The 27,878-nt window shown below is 43.0% G+C and overlaps 1 protein-coding gene across 2 annotated transcripts; it reads left to right on the forward strand.

The window, feature by feature from the left end:
- The first annotated feature begins 4,803 nt into the window (after positions 1 to 4,803).
- LOC110532676 (calcium-binding and coiled-coil domain-containing protein 1) lies at positions 4,804 to 26,617 on the forward strand. 2 transcript variants are annotated; one of them, XM_021616767.2, is made up of 15 exons: positions 4,804 to 4,968; positions 7,739 to 7,893; positions 8,127 to 8,229; positions 12,796 to 12,998; positions 13,280 to 13,492; positions 15,435 to 15,583; positions 18,421 to 18,490; positions 18,669 to 18,824; positions 19,312 to 19,566; positions 19,922 to 20,047; positions 20,528 to 20,623; positions 20,934 to 21,021; positions 21,294 to 21,565; positions 22,288 to 22,373; positions 23,000 to 26,617. In XM_021616767.2, exons 2-15 carry the CDS (start codon positions 7,762 to 7,764, stop codon positions 23,025 to 23,027), a joined length of 1,977 nt encoding a protein of 658 aa, XP_021472442.2. In that variant the 5' UTR covers positions 4,804 to 4,968; positions 7,739 to 7,761; the 3' UTR covers positions 23,028 to 26,617. The 2 variants fall into 2 exon arrangements, with proteins under 2 accessions (XP_021472442.2, XP_021472443.2); XM_021616768.2 differs by lacking the exon at positions 4,804 to 4,968 and adding an exon at positions 4,994 to 5,506.
- Positions 26,618 to 27,878: the final 1,261 nt, after the last annotated feature.

Below are 27,878 nucleotides of genomic sequence, written 5' to 3' on the forward strand. Positions count from 1 at the left end.
GCATAGTGTTTACCCAGTAACTTATGATTGATTGGCATTGTCAGGGGTGGCATGGAAGTCAAACGCAGGAGAGCAGAGCTTGGTAAATATCCGGATCCGTTTAATGTACATAACTACCGGCATACAAAAATAACAAAACACATGGGCACAAAACCCGTATCGCATCAGTCACATAAACGTACTACACAACACACGTACTAAACAAATGAAACATGAAAAATGGTTCGCTGATGGCTAGAAGACCGCTGACGTCGACCGCTGAACACCACCCGAACAAGGAGAGGAACCGACTTCGGCAGGAGTTATGACAGTACTCCCCCCCCCCCCCAGACGTGCGGCTCCAGCAACGCGCCGACACCGGCCTCGAGGACTACCCGGAGGACGAGGCGCAGGGCGATCTGGACGGAGATGGTGGAAATCCTGCAGCATAAAAGGGTCCAACACGTCCTCCTCCGGAACCCAGCATCTCTCCTCCGGACCGTACCCCTCCCAGCCCACAAGGTATTGAAGGCCCTTCGCCTGACGTCTCGAATACAGGATGGATCGAACGGAGTACGCTGGGGCCCCCTCGATGTTCAGAGGGGGCGGAGGAACCGCCACCACCGGCCTGAGGAGAGACACATGGAACGAGGGGTTAATGCGGTAATCGGGGGGAAGCTGTAACCTATAACATACCTCTTTCACTCTCATCAGGACTTTAAATGGCCACACAAATCACGGACCCATCTTCCGACAGGGCAGGCAGAGGGGCAGGTTCCGGGTCGATAGCCAGACCCGGTCCCCCGGTGCGAACACCGGGGCCTCACTGCGGTGACGGTCTGTGCCCACATTCTGGCGCCGCACAGCGCGCTGAAGATGAACATGGGCAGCGTCCCATGTCTCCTCCGCGCACCGGAACCAGTCATCCACCGCAGGAGCTTAGGTCTGACTCTGATGCCAAGGAGCCAGAACCGGCTGACACCCTAACACACACTGAAAGGGAGAGAGGTTAGGGGAGGGGTGGCAGAGCGAGTTCTGGGTCATCTCTGCCAAGGGACGACCACTGCCCACTCCCCTGGCCGGTCCTGGCAATAAGACCTCAGAAACCTATCCACATCCTGGTTAACTCTTTCCACCTGCCCCTTACTCTCGGGGTGAAAACCTGAGGAAAGGCTGACCGAGACCCCCAGACCCTCGAAGTGAACTGGGGACCCCGATCAGACACTATATCCTCAGGCACCCCATAGTGCTGGAAGACGTGAGTAAACAGGGCCTCTGCAGGCTGTAAGGCCGTAGGGAGACCGGGCAAAGGGAGGAGATGACAGGACTTAGAAAGACAATCTACAACGACCAGGATCGTAGTGTTTCCCTGTGAAGGTGGAAGATCAGTTATGAAATCCACCGACAGGTGTGACCATGGCCATTGTGGAACGGGTATGGGTTGTAACTTACCTCTGGGCAGGTGTCTAGGAGCCTTACACTGGGCGCACAACGAACAGGAGAAAACATAAGCCCTCACATCCTTAGCCAAGGTGGGCCACCAGTACTTCCCACTAAGACAGCGCACTGTCCGACCAATCCCAGGATGACCAGAGGAGGGTGACGTGTGGGCCCAATAGATCAATCGGTCGCGGACAGCAGACAGAACGTACAGACGCCCAGCTGGTCACTGAGGGGGAGTGGGCTCTGCACGTAACACCCGCTCAATGTCCGCGTCCAGCTCCCACACTACCGGCGCCACCAAACAAGAGCCGGAGAGTATGGGAGTGGTATCCATGGACCACTCCTCTGTGTCTTACAGCCGGGACCTTGCGTCTGCCTTCACGTTCTGGTAACCTGGTCTGTACGAAAGGGTGAAAACAAAACAGGTGAAAAACATGGCCCACCTTGCCTGGCGAGGGTTCAATCTCCTCGCCAGGAGATTGCGAGGTACTCCAGATTACGGTGGTCAGTCCAGATGAGAAAAGGGTGTTTAGCCCCCTCAAGCCAATGTATCCACGCCTTCAAGGCCTTGACTACAGCCAACAGCTCCCGGTCCCCCACGTCATCATCGCTTCGGTGACGTACCCGAGCGCTGAGAGAGCACCGCTCCTATCCCAGCCTCGGAAGCGTCCACCTCCACCATGAACGCCAAAGAGGGATCCGGATGGGCCAGCACTGGTGCCGAGGTAAACAGAGCCCTTAGTTGCCCAAAAGCCGACAAAGGATTGGAAGACTGATGGAGCATTCATCAACCCGTACGGCATGACGAGGTACTCATAATGCCCTGAGGTGGTACTAAACGCCTTCTTCCACTCGTCTCCCTCCCAGATAGGCACCAGGTTATAAGCGCTCCTGAGATCCAGTTTTGTGAAGAAGCGCGCCCGGTGCATTGACACAATGCGTTGCGATAAGAGGTAGCGGGTAACTGTACCTCACCGTGATTTGATTGAGACCTCGATAATCAAGGCAAAAGCGCAAACCTTCATTCTTCTTCTTCAAAAAAAGAAACTCGAGGAGACGGGTGAAGTGGATGACAGAATGTACCCCTGACTCAGGGATTCGGAGACATATGTCTCCATAGCCACTGTCTCCTCTTGCGACAGGGGATACACGTGACTCCTGGGAAGTGCAGCGTCTACCAGGAGATTTATCGTACAATCTCCTCGTCGATGGGATGGTAATTGAGTCGCCTTCTTCTTACAGAAGGCGAGAGCCAAATCGGCATATTCTGGAGGGATGCGTACGGTGGAGACCTGGTCTGGAACCACCAGACCCCGATCTGAACGTCCACGGGTAGCCAGCAAGTTGTCCAGCCGGATGGACAGGTTCACCAGCTGATCCAACGTGAGGGTGGGTGTCTCTGCAGGCCAACTCCCGACGAACGTCCTCGTGCAGACTGCAACGGTAGTGTACGATCAGGGCCCTGTCGTTCCATCCCGCGCCGGCAGCCAGGGTCCTAAACTTCTGGGCAAACTCCTGGGCGCTCCTCCTGCCTCAGCTGGAAGAGGCGCTCATCCGCCGCTCTACCCTCGGGCTCGGTGAAGAACTCCAACTCCGCTTCTTCTTCTCCCCACACAGCGTTGGCCCACTCCAGAGCTCTCCCTGTGAGGCACGAGATGAGGGAGGACACCCTCTCCCTTCCCAGTCCAAGTGAGACGCATCCCACTTGGACCAGTTGCAGAAGGAGTGAGTAGTGGAGGTTCGGGTTGCGTGCTTGAACGCGCTGGTGGACCTCCCTGTCTCTCCCAACGGTCCAGGGTCTGGATAACTTGATCCATGATGGCGCCGAGCTGGTGGATTATGTTCGCTTGCTCCCTATACCAGGGGCACCTGCTCCTGCTGACTCCATAGACAGGTCGGGAATTCTGTCAGGGGTGCGTAAAACAATAAACAATTCCCAACAAGGACATGGGGGAAACAGAGGGAACATATACAACATGTAAGTAGGGAATTGAAACCAGGTGAGTGTGATCACCAGACAAAACAAATGAAACATGAAAAATGGATCTGCGATGGCTAGAAGACCGGTGACGTCGACCGCCGAACACCGCCCGAAGTCGTGACAGGCATAGAGTCTACCCAATAACTTATGATTGCTTGGCATAGTGTTTACCCAGTAACTTATGATTGCTTGGCATAGTGTTTACCCAGTAACGTATGTGATCTCATGTACATGTAGTCTAATCCTTTTCACATTGTTTACCCAGCAACTAATATGAACAGTACATATATATTCTAATCATTTTCTGTACAGTGAGTGTTTTGTCCTTCATGTGATTGAGTCAAATTCTGTTCTCTATGCACTCACTACCTGGTTATATATTTTTTTAAACATCACAAAAATGTAAAACCTTGGTTGGAGCCTCAGTGTGAGCTGAATCAGGTGGAAGTGGTACTAGCTAAGCAAGCAGTGTGATGTCAGGGACAACAGTCTGCCTAATACATCTCCCTTGACTACCCTGGGTCCACATTTACACCCACACGTACAAATCACCTCATATTTACATTGATGCTATAATGATTATTGATTAGATGTATTACTACCATTATACTGCTGCTCATTGATTATTGATTTTCCATTACCATTTGTATCCATTTATCCTGCTACTGGTCACTCTTACTCCTATTTACAGTATGTCCCCCCACTTCTAAAACCAAAGTTGTGCCCCTGGATAAGCATGACATGCTGTCAACACACTGCACACCAGGGATAGAGTGAGGGAGGCAGATACTTATTACTCTAGCACCTCTTCCCACATGGAGTGTTGTCAGGTAATATTACCTCGCCAACATCTCTCCTGTCATGTCTCTTCACCTGTCAATGCTGCTGTGCTCAAGTGTCATGCCGGAGTTAATGAAGACCTCTGCTTTTCCTTTAGATGGGCACGTAATTCATAGCCTATCATTTTACAGGACTAAATAAGACCATATTGGGAGCAGGCAGCTATGATGGACAGTATGCAATTATAGCAATTACACATTTGGTTGTTGCAAATGCAGTGGATATGGTTGCTCACATCAAAAACTACCCTTCATCCATTATTTCGCAATTCATATTAAACCCGATGAGTTGTTTTTCTCTGCACATCAATGACTTGCCGCTGGAGTAGGACCGTTTATTATAAGGCCATGGCATGACCAATGAGAGTGACCGTGTATTGCAATCGGCGAATAAAACATAATGAATCACCAGCCATGGACGCTACCAGCATCAAATTACAGTAGAACGTTATGTATCTTCAAGCGTCTCATCTGTGTTTGGGGGTTGTAGTTTTATTCTATAATCTCTAGCTTCACATCTGTGCTTCAGTCAGTAATAAAGAACAGCAGTTCCCATAATACAGCAAACACACCACCACTCTGTGATGCATGTGTTTATGTTACTGTTCTAGGTTAGTGGAACAGTTGAGCCAAAGAGACGCCGTTATGCATCTTTAAAATCGTTGTTTTCTGACACCGTTTTCTGATAGTGACGGCTCAATTGGATACCAAAAAGGCCAGAATAAGGTACGTCTCAGTAGAAGAAACTCTGTCGATCTGTATCTGCGTAGAGTTCTCCCTCTGCAGACAAAGGAAAACGAACTTATTGTCTTATGTAGTGATGCTAACGCACAAGTATTTGTTGTTGGTGCACAAGTTTTCTTTTCTATTTCAGATTACGGTGAGATCGGTTAACGGGCCCGATGGTCCTGATTATTATTGCTTTTGCGCATAAAGACAGTTTATTATGTACGAACTAGTCTAGTGCAATGGCTCTCAACCTTTTTCGTTTACTGTAGAACCAACTGAATTTTGTTTTACCGCAGTAGCCCTGAAGTACCCCCTCATGTACCTCATGTGCATTATTACCGGTAGGCCAATTATCTCACGAGTCTTCTTAAGTACCCCCTGTGGTTAGGCCAAGTACCCCCAGGGATCCTAGTGCCCCTATTTGGGAACCACTGGTCTAATGCGTACACTGGAGGCTACTGCTGCTAGGCTACTGGGCCTTGTCTTGGAACACTCATCTCCTGCGGTGTTATTTGAACACTCACACAGTTTAGAGGTATTTTTTGTTTTATCTTATATAGTAAAATAAGTAGTTTTTAAATCACATATTGTATTATTTGTGGACTTTTGTTAATTTCTAACAAAATAAACATAACGCAAATGCTCTTGTCAGGTGGAATAATACAGGTTGTTTTTGTTGTGCTTCTTAATGGGTTATACATGTCCTATACACGTGGTATTACCTAATACACATTCAAATCAAATGTTATTCGTTTTGTACACATATTTTGCAGATATTGCAGGTGTAGCGAAATGCTTAGCTCCAACAGTGCAGCAATACCTAACAGTACAAAACAATACACACAAATCCAAAAATAAAAATGAATTATTTAAGAAATCTAGAAATATTAGAACGAGAAATGTCAAAGTCAGGAATATAAATAAATATGTATATGATGGTGTGTATAGACATTATATACAGTATATTCATAGAAAAGGTGTGTGCAGGTGTAGTTATATAGTACAGGCCGTGGCTAGAATACAGTATATACATATGAAGTGGGTTAAACAGTATATAAACATTATTCTCAAGACTCACTATTTACCTTTGGTAATCTCTGTAATATGGAGAATATGTTAGTCAAATACAAGTTAGAAATATACCTACTGCTCCATGTTGTTCTCTATTACAATGTCCCTGTTTATTTTGTTCATTTGAGGTTACATTGTATTACTGGGATTTAGACTGAGTCATGTAATCCTTTACCTCTACCTACATGTACATATTACCTCAATTACCTCGACTAACCTGTGCCCCCGCACATTGACTCAGTACCGGTACCCCTTGTATATAGCCTGGTTACTGTTTATTTTATTGTCTATTTTTTGTCTTAAATGTATTTATATTTTTACTTCATTTTATTTTAGTAAATACTTTCTTAACACTTTTTTCACATTTTTCTTAAAACTGCATTGTTGGTTAAGGGCTTGTAAGTAAGCATTTTACTGTAAGGTCTACTACACCTGTTGTATTCGGCACATGTGACAAATAACATTTGATTTATGCCAGCACAATAGTGAACTGTATAGCACCTTTCCTGTTGGCTACTGTGTCTCGGCCTCAATACTAGATTATGCCTAACTGTGTGAAATGATTAGGGTGGTTGAGCTTTCAGCTTTACAGTCAGCATGCTTAGAGTGCAATTGAAGTCCCACGTAGCTGTTGACTTTTTAAGCATGAAGTCAACTGGAGGGCTATATGCATGTCGACACATGACTAGAGTGGTGAACAATAACAATAAGACATTGGGCAATGGCTGAAATAAATAGTCTGTGACAGTGTTGTTGGCATTTGGCAGAGTGTCTTTGTGTGTGTGTTGTCATGTAGTAGAAGTAATGAATCATGGTAGTTATGGGCCTCACTGTCATCAAGGTGTTAGTAGCCCAGGGGTCTGGGGGTGTCAGGGATGAGGGTGTCAGGGCTGAGGGTGTCAGGGATGGGGGTGTCAGGCAGCTGGGGGTGTCAGGCAGCTGGGGGTTCAGGGTGCTGGGTTTGTCAGGGTGTAGGGGGTTTCAGGGTCTGGGGGTGTCAGGTAGTTGGGGGGTCAGGGTGCTGGATCTGTCAGGGTGTAAGGGGTGTCAGGATTCTGGGGGGGTCAGGGTGCTTTGTCTGTCAGGGTGTAAGGGGTGTCAGGATTCTAGGGGATCAGGGTGCTGGGTTTGTCAGGGTGTAGGGGGTGACAGGTATCTGGGGGATCAGGAGGCTAGGGTGGTTGGGGACTTGGGGTGTCAGAGGGCTGGGGGTGTCATGGGACTGGGGGGGGGGGGGGGGGGGTAAGGGTGCTGGGGGTGTGAGCGGCTGGGGGTGTCAGGATGTTGGGGGTGTCTTTCCGCCTCTACATGACCTCCATATGCTCATTGAAGAGTACCACTTACATTGAACAAACACTCCCAGAGTACACCTCTCTTTCTCTCAGCCATTTGTTTCACAGCAGTCACCTCTTACCTACTTCTCAATGTGCTCCTCTGAACAGGTCCTTGAGTTCCAGACAAATATATACTGTATGTCAAATAATATAAATTATTTGAGGTGTGCTTAATTTAGCTTGAAGATTTCACTTTTGTGACTACTCTATTGGTTCTGTCTTATCAAACATTTCAATCAAGTGCAGGTCAGGTATGTAAAAGTGTTTGACTCATTTATTTGTGGTTATACGTATTGTGAAATAAAAGATTGATGACTGTATTTTTCCTCCCTCTACCATGTATCCCCACATGTGTTCGCCAGTCTACCTGTGTTACTGTGTTGCCATGGAGAAGGCTTGGAGGGTGGAGTTTAGGAACGTGGGTAGTAGCTACTTCCCTCAGAGCCGCGTGGAGTGCCACTACAGTGTCAGCTCACAACATACCTGGGCCAGCCATGACTGGGTCGGACTCTTCAAGGTAAAGTTAACCTGATCAAGTTAACCTGATATCTAAAAACTGAGTGTGAGGAGTGGCAGACTCTGTTGAGTGTAAATAAAGTGGAATGCAAAACAATTCTTGATGTATTAACAACCAGAATTGTTGTGTGTTTACGTGTGCGCCTCCCTGTCTATCCCCCTGTCCCCTTGTCGTCTCTCTCTGTCTCTCAATGTTGATCTCTCTCTCTCTTCTCTCTCCGCTGACTCCCTCAGGTGGGATGGTCGTCAGTGAAAGACTACCACACCTTTGTCTGGGCCCTGGCGCCGGCAGGCTACCAGGAGGGCACAGATGTCAACTGCTGTGTCCATTTCCAGGGTACTGCTCTCTTTTCAAACCCTTCCTCTATTTCTGACAGTGTGCCTGGTCAACATTTATACTCTGTTCAGAGACTATAGCATACATAAATCCAGTAATTTACAGGTTTGGGTATAAAGTAATGAAATAAAGATAGATATCCGCACTTAATAAAAGTGTGAGAGCGTTCAACAGTGTGTTGGTATAGATCTGTATTTCACAACATTCACACATTCAAGGTTGTAAGGAAAAGCTCTAACTTTGAATTGATCTTTCAGTAAATTGAATTAGCCTGTTCGATGGTACTGTAGGCTCGTGAATGATATTTAAATCAGAGAAAGGACTCAATAAGTTACATTGTGTTATAGAAAGGAGATGATCAGATTGTTTCCCTCTCTCTCTCTCTCTCTCTCTCTCTCTCTCTCTCTTTCACTCTCTCTCTCTCTCTTTCTCTCTCTCTCTCTCTCTCTCTCTCTCTCTCTCTCTTTCGCTCTCTCTCTCTCTCTCTCTCTTTCTCTCTATCTCTCTTTAACTCTCTCTCTCTCTTTCTCTCGCTCACTCTCACTCTCGCTTTCTTTCCCTGTTTGAATTTAAATAAGTCTTTGTCCGGCTCTGAATCAATTCCTTTAAGAAGTAGGAGCTTGAATAATGAGGATGAGAGAGACAATGGTACAAAGACCAGACCAGACTGAATAACCAACCATACATTACATTCCAGCAGTCAGGGGTGAATACACAGTGACAAGTGTCCTCACAGTAGTTTACAGACTTTACACTGTGACAAGTGTCCTCACAGTAGTTTACAGACTTTATGTTGTGACAAGTGTCCTCACAGTAGTTTACAGACTTTATGTTGTGACAAGTGCTTTCACAGTAGTTTACAGACTTTATGTTGTGACAAGTGTCCTCACAGTAGTTTACAGACTTTATGTTGTGACAAGTGTCCTCACAGTAGTTTACAGACTTTATGTTGTGACAAGTGTTTTCACAGTAGTTTACAGACTTTACACTGTGACAAGTGTCCTCACAGTAGCTTACAGACTTTATGTTGTGACAAGTGTCCTCACAGTAGTTTACAGACTTTACACTGTGACAAGTGTCCTCACAGTAGTTTACAGACTTTACACTGTGACAAGTGTCCTCACAGTAGTTTACAGACTTTACACTGTGACAAGTGTCCTCACAGTAGTTTACAGACTTTACACTGTGACAAGTGTCCTCACAGTAGTTTACAGACTTTACACTGTGACAAGTGTCCTCACAGTAGTTTACAGACATTATGTTGTGACAAGTGTCCTCACAGTAGTTTACAGACTTTATGTTGTGACAAGTGCTTTCACAGTAGTTTACAGACTTTACACTGTGACAAGTGTCCTCACAGTAGTTTACAGACATTATGTTGTGACAAGTGTCCTCACAGTAGTTTACAGACTTTATGTTGTGACAAGTGCTTTCACAGTAGTTTACAGACTTTACACTGTGACAAGTGTCCTCACAGTAGTTTACAGACTTTACACTGTGACAAGTGTCCTCACAGTAGTTTACAGACTTTATGTTGTGACAAGTGTCCTCACAGTAGTTTACAGACTTTATGTTGTGACAAGTGTCCTCACAGTAGTTTACAGACTTTACACTGTGACAAGTGTCCTCACAGTAGTTTACAGACTTTACACTGTGACAAGTGTCCTCACAGTAGTTTACAGACTTTGTTGTGACAAGTGTCCTCACAGTAGTTTACAGACTTTACACGGTGACAAGTGTCCTCACAGTAGTTTACAGACTTTGTTGTGACAAGTGTCCTCACAGTAGTTTACAGACTTTATGTTGTGACAAGTGTCCTCACAGTAGTTTACAGACTTTACACTGTGACAAGTGTCCTCACAGTAGTTTACAGACTTTACACTGTGACAAGTGTCCTCACAGTAGTTTACAGACTTTATGTTGTGACAAGTGTCCTAACAGTAGTTTACAGACTTTATGTTGTGACAAGTGCTTTCACAGTAGTTTACAGACTTTACACTGTGACAAGTGTCCTCACAGTAGTTTACAGACTTTATGTTGTGACAAGTGTCCTCACAGTAGTTTACAGACTTTACACTGTGACAAGTGTCCTCACAGTAGTTTACAGACTTTATGTTGTGACAAGTGTCCTCACAGTAGTTTACAGACTTTACACTGTGACAAGTGTCCTCACAGTAGTTTACAGACTTTACACTGTGACAAGTGTCCTCACAGTAGTTTACAGACTTTACACTGTGACAAGTGTCCTCACAGTAGTTTACAGACTTTACACTGTGACAAGTGTCCTCACAGTAGTTTACAGACTTTATGTTGTGACAAGTGTCCTCACAGTAGTTTACAGACTTTACACTGTGACAAGTGTCCTCACAGTAGTTTACAGACTTTATGTTGTGACAAGTGTCCTCACAGTAGTTTACAGACTTTATGTTGTGACAAGTGTCCTCACAGTAGTTTACAGACTTTGTTGTGACAAGTGTCCTCACAGTAGTTTACAGACTTTACACTGTGACAAGTGTCCTCACAGTAGTTTACAGACTTTACACAGTGACAAGTGTCCTCACAGTAGTTTACAGACTTTACACTGTGACAAGTGTCCTCACAGTAGTTTACAGACTTTATGTTGTGACAAGTGTCCTCACAGTAGCTTACAGACTTTATGTTGTGACAAGTGTCCTCACAGTAGTTTACAGACTTTGTTGTGACAAGTGTCCTCACAGTAGTTTACAGACTTTACACGGTGACAAGTGTCCTCGCAGTAGTTTACAGACTTTACACTGTGACAAGTGTCCTCACAGTAGTTTACAGACTTTATGTTGTGACAAGTGTCCTCACAGTAGTTTACAGACTTTACACTGTGACACGTGTCCTCACAGTAGTTTACAGACTTTACACTGTGACAAGTGTCCTCACAGTAGTTTACAGACTTTATGTTGTGACAAGTGTCCTCACAGTAGTTTACAGACTTTACACTGTGACAAGTGTCCTCACAGTAGTTTACAGACTTTACACTGTGACAAGTGTCCTCACAGTAGTTTACAGACTTTACACTGTGACAAGTGTCCTCACAGTAGTTTACAGACTTTACACTGTGACAAGTGTCCTCACAGTAGTTTACAGACTTTACACTGTGACAAGTGTCCTAACAGTAGTTTACACACTTTATGTTGTGACAAATGTAGCTTCCCTTTGTAATCTGTAATGGTTTGCAAGCCCTGCCCCATCCGACGAGTGTCAGAGCCGGTGTCATATGATTAGATTTTAGTCCTGTATTGACACTTTTCCTGTTTAATGGTTTGTCGGGGGGCATAATGGGATTTCTGGTAAGCTTCCGGGTTAGTCCCACTCCTTGAAAGTTGCAGCTCTAGCCCTTAGCTCAGTGTAGATGTTGGCTGTAATCCATGGGCATACTAATGTAAAAGGGTAGGCCGAGCAGATTACCTCATTTCATTCCGGTTTGCTTTGTGAAGCATAAACAAAATAAACACGGAATAAGTCGATACACACCGAAAGCCGGGACTCCACAGATCATGAGGATGTCTTATTTGTCTGTCAGTGACCTACCGTTATTTATCACCAACCCCGAGAGTCAAAATGTTTATTTAACACAACGTTTTCACCAAACATCTACAAGGTAAGCTTCCATTTGGTCTGTGTTTGAGCTATAGATACATGGGGAGGTATGAAATGAAACCTTTAGGTTGGAAGGAACAAATCCAGCCTATTGCCAATGCTATCTGATGATGTATGACTTAATGAAAACATTGAACGTCCACAGAGTGACTATACCTTTGCACATGAAAAATATGATGAAACACTTGGATATCCCCTGTATGTCCACCGACACCACCACATTGTTTGAGAGAGGTTGGTGTTGTAGAAATTCTGTTTTTATACTGAACAATAACTTTTAGGTTCATCCAGTGTGCAATTACCACATTCGGACAATTTGGAGAGGTTGAAAGGACACTTGAATGTACCCTGGATACTTCATAACACCACCACAATGTTTGAGTAGGGTTGATATGATAGAAATGGTGTTTTCATACTGAACAAATAGCGTTTTTGGATTGCACTTGGAAACGGACACTTGGAAACATCCCGGGAACACACCTGACACCACTTACTAAAACATTTGCCCATTTCCAGTTCTGAGGTCTATCAATCCCATTTTTTTCCTGATATTGTTCACATGTTGTGGAAGCCATCTGATGTGTTTCCAGCTCTGGGCATCAATAATTCACTCATAGCTTGTTAATGAAAGATTACTAAAAAAAAAAACAATAAAAAAAAGATTATTTTGTGTGTGCTTGATCTTGTGTATTCTGAACTACGTAACTCCAATCTATTTTCTGATGATTTCCTTATCTCCCAGATGTCTTCTTTCCAAACATACCAAGTTTTGGCATGTCAGAATCATGTAATTACACATGAATAGCAGTTACTTTTGGGTATGTCTATTTAGGCGTAAATCTAGATTTTGTCATTACATCTAAGAGGATAAGCATGTAGACATCTAGTTAAATATTCCCCTGACCATTTCCCTTTACCCCTCCCTCCCTCTTGCAGCCTCCTACCTGCCCAAGCCCAGTTCCCAACAGTACCAGTTTGTGTACGTGGATGGGAAGGGTGAGGTGTGCTCTGCCAGCCCCCAGTTTACCTTCAGTGCCCCCAAGCCTCTGGAAGACCTGGTTACCCTGGAGGAAGGAGCCCACGGAGAGGAGGGAGGGACTGACATGCTGCTGGTTGTACCCAGGGCTGAGCTACTGCAGGTGAGCAGAGAGGAGGAGGTGGGGTGTAGTTAAGGAGGAGGGGGATCAAAATGCTGCTCGTCGTAGCTAGTGCTGAGCTACTGCAGGTGGGCAGAGAGGAAGTCTGAGCAGGGGGGAGAGGGAGGACAGTAAAGGGAAGTACATATTTCCATCTTTCACTTCTAGAGAGAGTGAATGAAATTGGATATGAATGAAAGTGGATAAAATGTATAAACAGAGGTGGTAATCAATACCTCATGTTTTAGGGGGACTCATTTTCTCTCTTTCTCTCTCTCGATCAGAGTCGCCTGCAAGAGTGTCTGCGTGAGCGGGCCGAATTGATCCATGCGCGGGAGGGGGCAGAAAGGATGAAGCAGAGAGAGAAGGAGAAGTACGGGAAGGCGAGAGAGGCTTGGGACAGAGGACGTGAGCAGCTGGAGAGGAACATCTCTGAGCTGAAGGAAGAGCTGCAAGAGAGCAGAGACAGGATGGAAGAGATGGAGAGGAGGCAGGAGGTAATGTAACATTACAAGACAGGGTGTCCATGCCAAGGTTGTTTGATTATGTCCAAGTAGCCCCAGTGTCTGTGTAAAATGTGATTTGACGTAGCTAGACAAGATCACAAACCCCAGATGTAAATGATCTTGAAATGTTAAATCCCAAAACAGCAGGAGTACATTTGCAGGTCTAATGTGCATTTCCATCTACAAGGAGGCTCAGGATACCATACTTTATAGAATATATACAGTTAAAGTAGGAAGTTTACATACACCTTAGCCAAATACATTTAAACTCAGTTTTTCACAATTCCTGACATTTAATCCTAGTAAATAATTCCCTGTCTTAGGTCAGTTAGGATCACCACTTTATTTTAAGAATGTGAAATGTCAGAATAATAGTATAAATAATTATTTATTTCAGCTTTTATTTCATTCATCACATTCCCAGTGGGTCAGAAGTTTACATAAACTCAATTAGCATTGCCTTTAAATTGTTTAACTTGGGTCAAACGTTTTGGGTAGCCTTCCACAAGCTTCCCACAATAAGTTGGGTGCATTTTGACCCATTCCTCCTGACAGAGATGGCGTAACTGAGTCAGGTTTGTAGGCCTCCTTGCTCGCACATGCTTTTTCAGTTCTGCCCACAAATTTTCTATAGGATTGAGGTCAGGGCTTTGTGATGGCCACTCCAATACCGTTTACTTTGTTGTCCTTAAGCCATTTTGCCACAACTTTGGAAGTATGCTTGGGGTCATTGTCCATTTGGAAGACCCATTTGCGACCAAGCTTTAACTACCTGACCGATGTCTTGAGATGTTGCTTCAATATAGCCACATAATTTTCCCTCCTCATGATGCCATCTATTTTGTGAAGTGCACCAGTCCCTCCTGCAGCAAAGCAACATGTTGCTGCCACCCACGTACTTCACGGTTGGGATGGTGTTCTTCGGCTTGCAAGCATCCCCTTTTTCCTCCAAACATAACGATGGTCATTATGGCCAAACAGTTCTATTTTTGTTTCATCAGACCAGGGGACATTTCTCCAGAAAGTACGATCTTTCCACCCATGTTCAGTTGCAAACCGTAGTCTGGCATTTTTATGGCGGTTTTGGAGCAGTGGCTTTTTCCTTGCTGAGCGGCCTTTCAGGTTATGTCGATATAGGCCTAGTTTTACTGTGGATATAGATGCTTTTGTACCTGTTTCATTTAGCATCTTCAGAAGGTCCTTTGCTGTTGTTCTGGGATTGATTTGCACATTTCGCACCAAAATACGTTAATCTCTAGGAGACAGAACGCGTCTCCTTCCTGAGCAGTATGACGGCTGCGTGGTCCCATGGTGTTTATACTTGCGCACTATTGTTTGTACAGATGAACATGGTACCTTCAGGTGTTTGGATATCGCTCCCAAGGATGAACCAGACTTGTGGAGGTCTACAATTTTTTTTCTGAGGTCTTGGCTAATTTCTTTTGATTTTCCTATGATGTCAAGCAAAAAGGCACTGAGTTTGAAGGTAGGCCTTGAAATACATCCACAGGTACACCTCCAATTGACTCAAATGATGTCAATTAGCCTATCAGAAGCTTCTAAAGCCATGACATAATTTTCTGGAATTTTCCAAGCTGTTTAAAGGTACAGTAAACTTAGTGTATGTAAACTTCTGACCCACTGGAATTGAGATACAGTGAATAATAAGTGAAATAATTTGTCTGTGAACAATTGTTGGAAAATGTACTTGTGTCATGCACAAAGTAGATGTCCTAACCAACTTGCCAAAACTATAGTTTGTTAACAAGAAATTTGTGGAGTTGTTGAAAAACGAGTTTTAATGACTCCAACCTAAGTGAATGTAAACTTACGACTTCAACTGTAGATTTTATATCTTTATCTCTTTCTTTCTTGCTCTTTCTCTCTCTCCCTTTGTCTCTCTCTCCTGTCATCTCTCTCTCCCCCATTACAGCAGGTGGAGGCGTCAGGGGAGGCCTTGGCTCAGGAGAAGAGTTCCATACTGGCCAAGAAAGCAGCCAACAAACAGCGAATCAGAGAGCTGGAGGATGACATTAAAGCGCTAACTCTGAAAGCTGTGGAACGAGAGACTGAGCTGGAGAGGTCAGAGACTTTCTCGATCTCCCTCAACGTCAATCTCAATCCTTCTTTTGATCTTTCTCGATCTCCCTCAACGTCAATCTCAATCCTTCTTTTGATCTTTCTCTATCTCCATCAACATCAATCTCAATCCTTCTTTTGATCTTTCTCTATCTCCATCAACCTCAATCTCAATCCTTCTTTTGATCTTTCTCTATCTCCATCAACCTCAATCTCAATCCTTCTTTTGATCTTTCTCTATCTCCATCAACATCAATCTCAATCCTTCTTTTGATCTTTCTCTATCTCCATCAACCTCAATCTCAATCCTCCTTTTGATCTCTCTCTCCCTCTCTCTCTCTCTCTATTTTTCTCTTGTTCTCTCTTCTGCTCTCTTTCTCTCTCTCTCTCTCTCTCTCTCTCTCTCTCTCTATTTTCCCCTTGTTCTCTCTTCTGCTCTCTCTCTCTCTCTCTCTCTCTCTCTCAATTTAAATTCAATTTAAGGTGCTTTATTGGCATGGAAATTATATGTTTACATTGCAAAAGCAAGTGAAATAGATATTAAACAAAAGTGAAATAAACAATAAAAATGAACAGTAAACATTACACTCACAAGTTCCAAAATAATAAAAGCATTTCAAATGTCATAATATGTCTATATACAGTGTTGTATTGATGTGCAAACAGATAATTACAAAAGGGAAAATAAATAAACATAAATATAGGATGTACTTACAATGGTGTTTGTTCTTCACTGGTTGGCCTTTTCTTGTGGCAACAGGTCACAAATCTTGCTGTTGTGATGGCACACTGTGGTATTTCACCCAGTAGATATGGGAGTTTATCAAAATTGGATTTGTTTTTGAATTCTTTGTGGATCTGTGTAATCTGAGGGAAAAATGTGTCTCTAATATGGTCATACATTTGACAGGAGGTTAGGAAGTGCAGCTCAGTTTCCACCTCATTTTGTGGACAGTGTGCACATAGCCTGTCTTCTCTTGGAAGCCTGGTCTGCCTTCGGCGGCCTTTCTCAATAGCAAGGCTATGCTCACTGAGTCTGTACATAGTCAAAGATTTCCTTAATTTTGGGTCAGTCACAGTGGTCAGATATTCTGGCATTGTGTACTCTCTGTTTAGGGCCAAATAGCATTCTAGTTTGCTATTTTTTTGTACATTTTTCCAATGTGTCAAGTAATTATCTTTTTGTTTTCTCATGATTTGGTTGGGTCTAATTGTGTTGCTGTTCTGGGGCTCTGTGGGGTCTGTTTGTGTTTGTGAACAGAGCCCTAGGACCAGCTTGCTTTGGAGGCTCTTCTCCAGGTTCCTTTCTCTGTAGGTGATGGCTTTGTTGTGGAAAGTTTGGGAATCGCTTCCTTTTAGGTGGTTGTAGAATATAACTCTTATTTTCTGAATTTTGATAATTAGCAGGTATCGGCCTAATTCTGTATGCATTATTTTGTGTTTTACGTTGTACGCAGAGGATATTTTTGTAGAATTGTGCATGCAGTCTCAATTTGGTGTTGGTCCCTTTGATGAATTATTGGTTGGTGAGCCGAACCCAGACCTCACAAGTATTTTTTTTACAGATCCTAATTGGTATGTCGAATTTTATGTTCCTTTCGATGGCGTAGAAGGCCCTTCTTGCCTTGTCTCTCAGATTGTTCACAGCTTTGTGGAAGTTACCTTTGGCGCTGACGTTTAGGCCGAGGTATGTATACTTTTTTTGTGTGCTCTAGGGCAACTGTGTCTTGATGGAATTTGTATTCATGGTCCTGGCAACTGGACCTTTTTTGGAACACCATTATTTTTGTCTTATTGAAATTTACTGTCAAGGGCCCAGGTCTGACAGAATCTGTGCAGAAGATCTAGGTGCTGCTGTAGGCCATCCTTGGTTGGAGACATAAGCACTACATCATCAGCAAATAGTAGACATTTGACTTCAGATTCTAGTAGGGTGAGGCCTGGTGCTGCAGACTGTTCTAGTGCCCTCACCAATTCATTGATATATATGTTGAAGAGGGTAGGGCTTAAGCTGCATCCCTGTCTTATCCCCCAGCCCTGTGGAAGGAAGTGTGTGTGTTTTTTGCCAATTTTAACCGCACACTTGTTGTTTGTGTACATGGATTTTATAATGTCGTATGTTTCCCCCAACACCACTTTCCATCAATTTGTATACCAGGCCCTCATGCCAAATTGAGTCAAAGGTTTTTTGAAATCAACAAAGCATGAGAAGACTTTGCCTTTTTTTGTTTTGTTTGTTTGTTTGAATACGTGATCTGTCGTACAGTAATTTGGTAAAAAGACAATTTGACATTTTCTCAGTACATTGTTTTCGCTGAGGAAATGTAGGAGTCTACTGTTAATGATAATGCAGAAGATTTTCCCAAGGTTGCTGTTGACACATATCCCATGGCAGTGATTGGGGTCAAATTTGTCTCCACTCCACTGGTTCCAAATATTGGAGAATATGCCAGAGCTGAGGATGATTTTTAAAGAGTTTAAGTATAGCCAATTGGAATTTGAGGTGTGTATATTTTATAATTTAATGTTTGTATTTTGTCCTGTAGTTCATTCTCTCTCTCTCTCTCTCTCTCTCTCTCTCAATTAAATTGCAGTTAAATTTATGGGCTTATTGGCATTTGGTAAAAATATGTTTACATTTCCAAAGCAAGTGAAATAGATAATAAACAAAAGTGAAATAAACAAAAAAAGAGTACATTAAACATTACACTCACAAAAGTTCCAAAAGTTTTCTCTTTCTCTCTCTTTCCTCGTCTCCCTCAATCTCTTATCTTTTTATCTGTGTGCTTGTTATTCTTAAACTATTCTCTGGTTAACGCTAACTCTGTCTCTGTTTGTAGGATGAAGGAGAGGGACAAAAAGCAAGCAGTTCAAATGATGGAGGATGAGAAAGAGAGGAATGTTATGCAGGTACTATAATGACTTGGATTTATTTAGTGCTTTTCTAAGTGTTTTTCACTACCAACGTGTAGTGTCTTACCTGGGTGAAGTATAGCAGACATTTTGTGCCCAAACCCTAGCCACACATCATGTCTGATCCCAAACTCCTCATCCTCCTCTTCTTCCTCTCTCCCTGTGTCTTCCTCAGCTCAAGCTGGAGCAGACCGAGGGGGAACTGCGGAGCCTGTCTGCTGAGTTCCAGGGTCTGAGGAGCTCCCTGGCCCAGAGAGACACACATGCCCTGCAGCTACGGGATACCATCACCACCCTCACACACAGACTCAACATGGCACAAAGGAAAGAGGTGAGCCTGGCACCACCTATACACACCATCACCACCCTCACACACAGACTCAACATGGCACAGAGGAAAGAGGTGAGACTGGCACCACCCGTACACACCATCACCACCCTCACACACAGGCTGAATACAGCACAGAGCAAACAGGCGAGACTGGCACCACCCAGAGAGGGATAAGTCCAGTTAATAAGAGGATGTAAGGGATTGGGAGGGGAAAGAACAGAAGACAATGCAACAGGAACATGGCAGTACACATTGCTGTCCCTTGTCCTTACCAGTCATCTAATACAAACACTGCTGTTGAGTTTATTTTAACCAACATTGCAAACTTTGCTGGTTAGAAGAATAGGGATGGGAAGTTGGATAGGGAGGGGTGAGGGTGATTAAAGACAATGCAACAGGAAAGTACCCAATGTCCCATGGCCTCACCAGTCATCTAACAAAACCATGTTATTGTTGTTGAACTGTCATATTGTTGTTGAACTATCAGGCGGAGAGCGAGGCCTCCCTGGCTGAGATGTGGGGCCTGCGGGAGCGTCAGGGGGCCAGCGAGCGTGGTGCTGAGGGCCTGAAGGAAGAGCTGTGTGCTCTGGTGGCCCAGAGGGACCAGGGCCAGACAGAGCTGCACCAGGCCAGGCTCCAGGCGGCACAGCTCACCCTGCAGCTAGCTGACGCCAGCCTGACTCTGAGGGAGGGCAGAGCACACTGGGCCCAGGAGAGACAGAGCCTGCAGCGTACCACTTCGGTAGGACACACCACCGCAGACAGTAATAATCATATGGATGGACCTAATCATATGAATTGGATTACTCAAGTAGTCATTCACCTTGAATGCAAGTAGCAGAATGTCTTAGCAGCAAAATAACATATCAACATTCTTTTGACTGTGTGGTAGCCTAGCAGCAGGTAGCCTAGTGGTTAAGAGTGTTGGGCCAGTTACCGAAACGTCGCTGGTTCGAATTCCTGAGCCTACTATGTGAAAAATCTGTCGATGTGCCCTTGAGCAAGGCACTTAAACCCTAATTGGTCCTGTAAGTCGCTCTGGATAAGAGCATCTGCTAAATGACTAAATGTTAACGGTATGTTTCTCACCCTGGCAGAAGGACAGAGAGCGTCTGGAGAAGCTGATTGGAGAGATGCAGCGGATTGAGGAGAAGCTTCAGGAGGAGAGGATGGAGAGAGAGAAGGTGGAAGTGGAGCTGGGAAGAGAGAAGGACTGTAACCGGGTAAAGAGCAACACCTCCTCTACCATATGGAAATCAACATTTACAGATATGACTAGATACACCAACAAACTTGGAAATCAAAATCAACTCTCTATACACACCAGTGGAGGCTGCTGAGGGGAGGACGGCTCATAATACTGGCCGAAGTGGAGTCAATGGAATGATATCAAACACATGAAACACCTAAAAACGTGTTTGATACCATTCCATTGACTCCATTTCGGACATTATTATGAGCTATCCTCCCATCAGCAGCCTCCACTGATACTGAAATGTGTCCTCTATAGTACTTGCAGCTCCAGGATTGTGGGTTTGATTCCGATAAAATACTTTATTTTGGGTTATTATATATTTCTGTCAACATGCTGAAACCTTCAAACTGGAAAACTAGTCTCTTTGATTACTTATGATGTGCTGTGCTGCTGATCAGGCTGTGTATAGCAGTATATGACTCCTGCTATTGATGACTGCCCCTTGCAGGTGCAGCTGAGTGAGACACGCAGGGAGCTCCAGGAGCTGAAGGCCAGTCTGAGGGTGGCCCAGAAGGAGAAGGAAGAGCTGCTGCTGGAGAAACAGGCAGGAACCCTTCTCTACACCTGTCCAACACTTCAACCACCATTTCCCTTTCCCACTGTCCACATACATTCACATTTCGAAATCAACTGCTATCCCCTACCCACTACTCCAGATGCCCTCTGTCCTTCTGCCATGGGGAGGGAGACACGCGCCCACACACACGCACGCACACACACGCACTTACACGCACACACACACAGAGAGATAAGAATTCCTATGTGTCTAGAGGTGTAGAGGCTAGGGGTTATGTTGGGATAACAGTTGTGTGTGTAGATGAGTGTCTGACAGGTCTCTGCTCTCCTCTGTACAGGACCTGATGGAGTACATGCGTCAGGTGGAACAGAGGATGGAGGCTGTGGCAGACGCCAAGTGGAGCGCTGCAGTGTTCGCCCCCACCAGTGAGCGAACACACCCACACTAAAACATTGTGGACCCGCCCTAACACTGAGCTGTATGTACAGCAATACAGCAGTGCTCATTTGATCTGTGGGCTGTCACAACAAGAGATTCTATTTCTACACCAAATAGAATCTAAGATTAATTCAACCTATCATGAGGTAGATACGGAGACTAGAGCCAGGAGTTTTTCCCCTCCAGGGAGAATTCCTGACCCTTGCCGAGCTCTGTTGATCACTTAACACTGTTGTTTTCCACTCTGTGTGTCTGACAGGTCTCCCTGACAGTTCTCTGTCTGACTCTGAGGATGAAAACCCTGAGGCCCTGCAGCCCCCCCGCCAGCCCTCTCTGTCCTCCCGCCCTCTGGCCCACTACAGCCTGTGTGACCCCCAGGCCCAGCCTGACTCCCTGCTCCCCTCCACCCCCCCTTCCTCCCCCAGGGATATGTCACGGCCCCTCTCCCGAGGGGGCGTAGTCATCAGCCAGCCCGCCCCCCTTTCGTTGCCAAGGCAATCAGGAGATACCCTGACACACAGCTCTGATTCGGTAAGAGGTGGTATCAGATGCTCTTACGCGCACACACACACACACACACACACACACACACACACACACACACACACATTCTGGGCTCATATATTGCACAATTAGCCTGGCTGTTTCCTTAGGCTTATAGCCTGGTGATAACATGACTTATCCCCTTTTGACTGTGACTCATTTGGTTTAGTTGTTATCATGTGAAGGTAGTTAGGCCTGCCTGTGCACTATTGCATTATTCTACTATTACACTATTATGGCTTATAGCACTATTATGACTTATTACACTATTGTGGCTTATTATACTATTATATACTATATACTATTATACTATTATGGCTTATTACACTATTATAGCTTATTACATTGACTTATTGCACTATTATGGCCTATTGCACTAAAGCTTATTACACTATTGTGGCTTAATACACTGTTATGACTTATTACACTATTGTGGCTTATTACACTATTATGACTTATTACACTATTGTGGCTTATTACACTATTATGACTTATTACACTATTGTAGCTTATTACACTATTGTGGCTTATTACACTATTGTGGCTTATTACACTATTGTGGCTTATTACACTATAATGGCTTATTGCTGGACATGTATATGGACATGTATGTATATGCTCTCTCTATTTGTGCGTGTGTGTATTTGTGTGTGTGTGTGTGTGTGTGTGTATTTGTGTGTGTGTGTATTTGTGTGTGTGTGTGTGTGCAGGAGGAGGAGGGTGACACAGCCCTATGTGGAGGACACAGCTCTGGAGACGAGACAGCTCTGCTGCTGCCTGAGACCACTGTCCTCAGGTAACACACACACACACACACACAGTCCTGTCATTCTCCCCCCCCCCCCCCCCCCACACACAGTCCTGTCATTCTCCCCCCCCCACACACAGTCCTGTCATTCTCCCCCCACACACACACACACAGTCCTGTCATTCTCATCACACACACACACACACACACAGGGATGGTATTTACGATGACAGGCTGAGTATGGCTCGCAGAGATGGAAGTTTTCAATATCAGGTCGTAAAAGAAGTTGAATGAGGGTGAGGAGGAGGAGGAGAAGGAGATGGTGTAAGACAGTGTAAGGCACAGTGAGTGACGCAAGGAGGGAGTGAGGGAGGGGATAAGGGAGAACAAGGGGACAGATTCGTTGACAGCAGGCTGTAGCAATGATTTGTCTACAAGCTAGTACCGCAGTCACGGGCCAATTTTCAGCATCATTAAAGCACTCTCCCACCCTTTCCCTCTATATTTCTCCCTCCCTCCATCTCTCACCTCTTTCTTTTCATATGCATTCCTTTTCTACAGTTCTGCTGTGCCTTGACTCCACTACACATTTAGCAATTGTGACGATAAAGATAATGATTGATTTGATTGATTGTTCACCACCTTTCCTTTCTTGGTTGTTCCCTGTCATCCAGTGACCTGGCTGATACCGCTCAGTGGTAGAATGGCGATGCAGGATCAGATCTACACCAGCACTGGCTGTTTGGCCATTACTTTAACTTGCCATTCAGCACACAAGCACACACACTACAACTCACCTCTACTCTTGACAAACTATGTTAATATGCAATTTGCTTTTACATTTTATATGAACTCTTTCTTTGACGAATGACTTTAAGGCTGTTGTGTTGCCCCCATTATACTTAACATGGTCTTAAGAATGACATAATACCTGTCGTAATAGCTGAAATCGTAGTTACGACCTGACATAGCACTGTTATAAAGCGTAAAACATTTGACATTTTAAAGGGTTAATTCGATTTCAAATAGTAATGTTTTATAACAGGGTTATTTCAGTTGCAGGAGGAGTTGATGTCGTGAGCTTTATGGATTGTGTTATGTCACTTTATGAGACATCATGACAGGTCACTAATTAACATAAGTCAGTTATTAAAGGCTCCCTCTCTGATTTCAGTCGAGCCAGAAAGAAATACTGTATAATTGTTTCAACGTTTCGTCTCCTAGAAAAGAACGATGAAAAACATTGCATTTATTTGTTACAGTATATTCATAGTAGCCTGGTTGAGTCAGTCTGGTTGATTAGGCTATATTCACAGTTCTCTCCATTTTTAAATCTAAAAGTTGCTTTTAACTTTTCTGTCTGCGCAGCAAACGTGTACCTCTTCAGAATACTGTAATTATAGTTATTGAAACACACTACAACTATATTAGAAGAATCATTGTAAAGTACTGACACATAACATGATTTTCCTCATATTCAAACCTAAGACTTTATATTATAAGCACTTTCTGTTCTTCATCATTATTTGATTCTTGCTTTATTAATGCTGTCCTAGTGCTAGTTGAGAGGATAATTACAGACAGAGAAGCATCTGAAATGGGAAAAACGGTTGGGGGAAGTTTGGTTATAGAGAGATTAATCAAGATGAATGGTAGAGCAGAATGGTAGTTAGAGTGGTCGGAGTGACATTTTAATGTTCTCTCATGTTTTTATTAATCTCATAATATATTCTATCCTCATCTACATAAAGCTATTGCTCCTGCAGGCTGGTAGCTGTAGAGTCCCTGCAATAAGAGCATACATCATACCACATTTTAACCTTAAGTCAGTGTTTGGTTTTAAAGCTAAATCAATGTATTTGTTATAGAAGAAGTATTTCTAGATGATCAGTTTTATTAGACTAGACGTACTGTACATGGTATGCTCAAAGCTCTGCTTTAGAGTGATGCAGTTCTACATTTGTGCCTAAATAACACATTGGGAAATGAATAGTCTCTTCTTCAGCCAAGCATCATCAGTCTGGCAAACAAGACTTGTAAACTAAGGAATCTCATGATAACATAATGTAATTTATAGATACAGATGTTACAAGACTTGTAAACGAAGGAATCTCATGATAACATAATGTAATTTATAGATACAGATGTTATAAGACTTGTAAACTAAGGAATCTCATGATAACATAATGTAATTTATAGATACAGATGTTACAAGACTTGTAAACTAAGGAATCTCATGATAACATAATGTAATTTATAGATACAGATGTTACAAGACTTGTAAACGAAGGAATCTCATGATAACATAATGTAATTTATAGATACAGATGTTACAAGACTTGTAAACTAAGGAATCTCATGATAACATAATGTAATTTATAGATACAGATGTTACAAGACTTGTAAACTAAGGAATCTCATGATAACATAATGTAATTTATAGATACAGATGTTACAAGACTTGTAAACTAAGGAATCTCATGATAACATAATGTAATTTATAGATACAGATGTTACAAGACTTGTAAACTAAGGAATCTCATGATAACATAATGTAATTTATAGATACAGATGTTACAAGACTTGTAAACTAAGGAATCTCATGATAACATAATGTAATTTATAGATACAGATGTTACAAGACTTGTAAACGAAGGAATCTCATGATAACATAATGTAATTTATAGATACAGATGTTACAAGACTTGCAAACTAAGGAATCTCATGATAACATAATGTAATTTATAGATACAGATGTTACAAGACTTGTAAACGAAGGAATCTCATGATAACATAATGTAATTTATAGATACAGATGTTACAAGACTTGTAAACTAAGGAATCTCATGATAACATAATGTAATTTATAGATACAGATGTTACAAGACTTGTAAACGAAGGAATCTCATGATAACATAATGTAATTTATAGATACAGATGTTACAAGACTTGTAAACTAAGGAATCTCATGATAACATAATGTAATTTATAGATACAGATGTTACAAGACTTGTAAACTAAGGAATCTCATGATAACATAATGTAATTTATAGATACAGATGTTACAAGACTTTATGGAAGGTTTCCCGGGAAAATATTATTAGTACTGGTTTAATAACACTATATTTTTCATGATTTTCAACCAATACTCAACTTTAGTTATATCGTAATGAAGTTATGTTCTGGTTTAGTTTAAGCTAATGACATTTGATAAGAAGAGAATACTAAAGCTAGGTAATTTAAAGGGGCAATCTGCCATTGTTGTTGTTTGAACTGCAGATTGCCCCCTTTAAGAAAGAATAAGGTGCTAGGGACACTTTTTTCTTGGTATATTTGTAATTTGCTCTATTTGCACCTGTTTTTTCGCAGTAAGAGATGTTTTGGGGGCTATTTTATTTTTACACTTGGATACTCCTTATTAATCCAGTCTGTTATTATCATAATCATTACCATAGTGTTTTGTTTACTCTTTTATTTTTATTTCTCTGATTTTCTTTCTAAAAGTAAATGTAACCTCTCACAACTATCTGATAAGGTTTGAATTGTTAGTCCAAAGGGTTGAGATATTGATTCTACTGTATAGGACATCACTGTGTTCCTTCACACAGAGGTGTAGCTGTAGTGAAAGTGTGACATCTGTCACATATACAGAGCCTTCAGAAAGTATTCATACCCCTTGACTTATTCCACATTTTGTTGTGTTACAGTCTGAATTCAAAATGGATTAAATATATGTTTTCTCTCAACCATTTACACACAATATGCCATAATATGCCATTCACATGCTTTTCTTTGCACATTTATTAAAAATAAAATACAGAAATGCACTGTAATTCAACTGTGATGGACATCATTGATAATTGAAGGCTGTGCTTTAGAGGGTTTTGGAGTACCCCTCTTCGTCTCTACACCCTTTCAGCTCTACCTCTAGTGTAATCTAGTACTACATCTCTATTTGCTACTGTGGGTGGGTGAATTTGACATCCTGGTATGTGCACCCAAAGTTGTGTAGCACTGAGATCTATCCTTTTTGTTGACGTCATTTTAGATTTCTGTGGGAGTTCTATTCTTTGTCTACTGTGAGCTACATGAGTGTATGCTGTAACTTCCTTCCAGGATACCTACCTACTCTCATTGCTATACGGCTCCAGTGGTTTGCTGGTGTGTATGATGTTTTGTTTGTGGAGGTCATCTTACCTATTTAAAAAATGTATATTCTTTGGTATTTATATATAGGGTCATTAAGCGTGTGGATTCGTTTCTGTAATAATAATTAAAAAAACAGATCTGTATCAATTGTGTCTAATGTGCCTGTTTTTGATGGAAGAAAAATATTCAAACATTTTGGGTTGCTTCCTTCAGGGTATGACATTTCTGATACTAATTTGCTAATCACGTCTCATCTTCTCTTCTGAATATCTATCTCTATCTCCTCACTCTCTCTTCCATTCTCTCACTCACTCACTCCCTCCCTCTCTTCTCTGACCTCAGACGACATTCTGCGTTCTTATCTTACCCTCCTGCCCCTCTTTACCTGCACCTCTGTCCTTCCCCAACTCCCCCTCTCCTTCATCTCCTCTGCTCCCTCCAGCTCATGTCTGGGGTGACGGTAGCTAATTATAAAATCAATGATGCCGGGCTGCCTAGTTTACAGCCTGCTCTAAAACCTTAACTGGGAAATCAGTGGTGGATTGATGTCTCCCTCACTCTTTATCTGTTTTAATTAGAAATGTAAAAGATATGAAGAGCCAGAGGCATCTTACTAGGATTCGTCTCAAATGGCACTTCGTTTCCTATATAGTGCACTACATTTAATCAGAGCTCTGGTTAAAAGCAGTGCACTATACAGGGAAATTGGTGCCATTTGGGATACAGACATAGGCTTTATGACCTCTGCCAGGCAGGCTGCCTGCCCCCCAGCTCTCTTTGCCTCTCTTACCCAAATCACTTTTTTTCTTCCACTTTATTTCTTGTTTAATTCTCCACCCCCCTTTTTTTCTTCCCTGATCCTTCCTAGTCTACCTTCCTCACTCGCCCTTGTCTGTGGTATATTCTCTCGTCTTTCTTACTTTCTCTATTACCCTTTTAAGAGCAGCTCTGTATCATTCCACTCTCTCTCCCGTCCTCCCTCTTCATGCTTGTCTCTTCCTATAGTGAAGGTTTGAAATTGATGATAACTGTTGAGGGTGAAAAACCCTCATTCTTATCTAGCTAGCTAAAGTTATACTGCATCTAAAGTAAATCTGGCTACATCACAATGATGAAAAAAATATGTTTGTCAGACTAATTATTTGCCTCCTTTTGAAATGTCATCGTGTTTGGTGTGACGTTGATTATAAACTCAGCAAAAAAAGAAAGGTCCTCACTGTCAACTGCGTTTATTTTCAGCAAACTTAACATGTGTAAATATTTGTATGAACATAACAAGATTCAACAACTGAGACATAAACTGAACAAGTTCCACTGACATGTGACTAACAGAAATTGAATAATGTGTCCCTGAACAAAGGGGGGGGGGGGGGGGGGGGGGGGTCAAAATCAAAAGTAAGAGTC

Source organism: Oncorhynchus mykiss, chromosome 9, assembly GCF_013265735.2.
Source record: "Oncorhynchus mykiss isolate Arlee chromosome 9, USDA_OmykA_1.1, whole genome shotgun sequence".
NCBI classification, from domain to species: domain Eukaryota; kingdom Metazoa; phylum Chordata; class Actinopteri; order Salmoniformes; family Salmonidae; genus Oncorhynchus; species Oncorhynchus mykiss.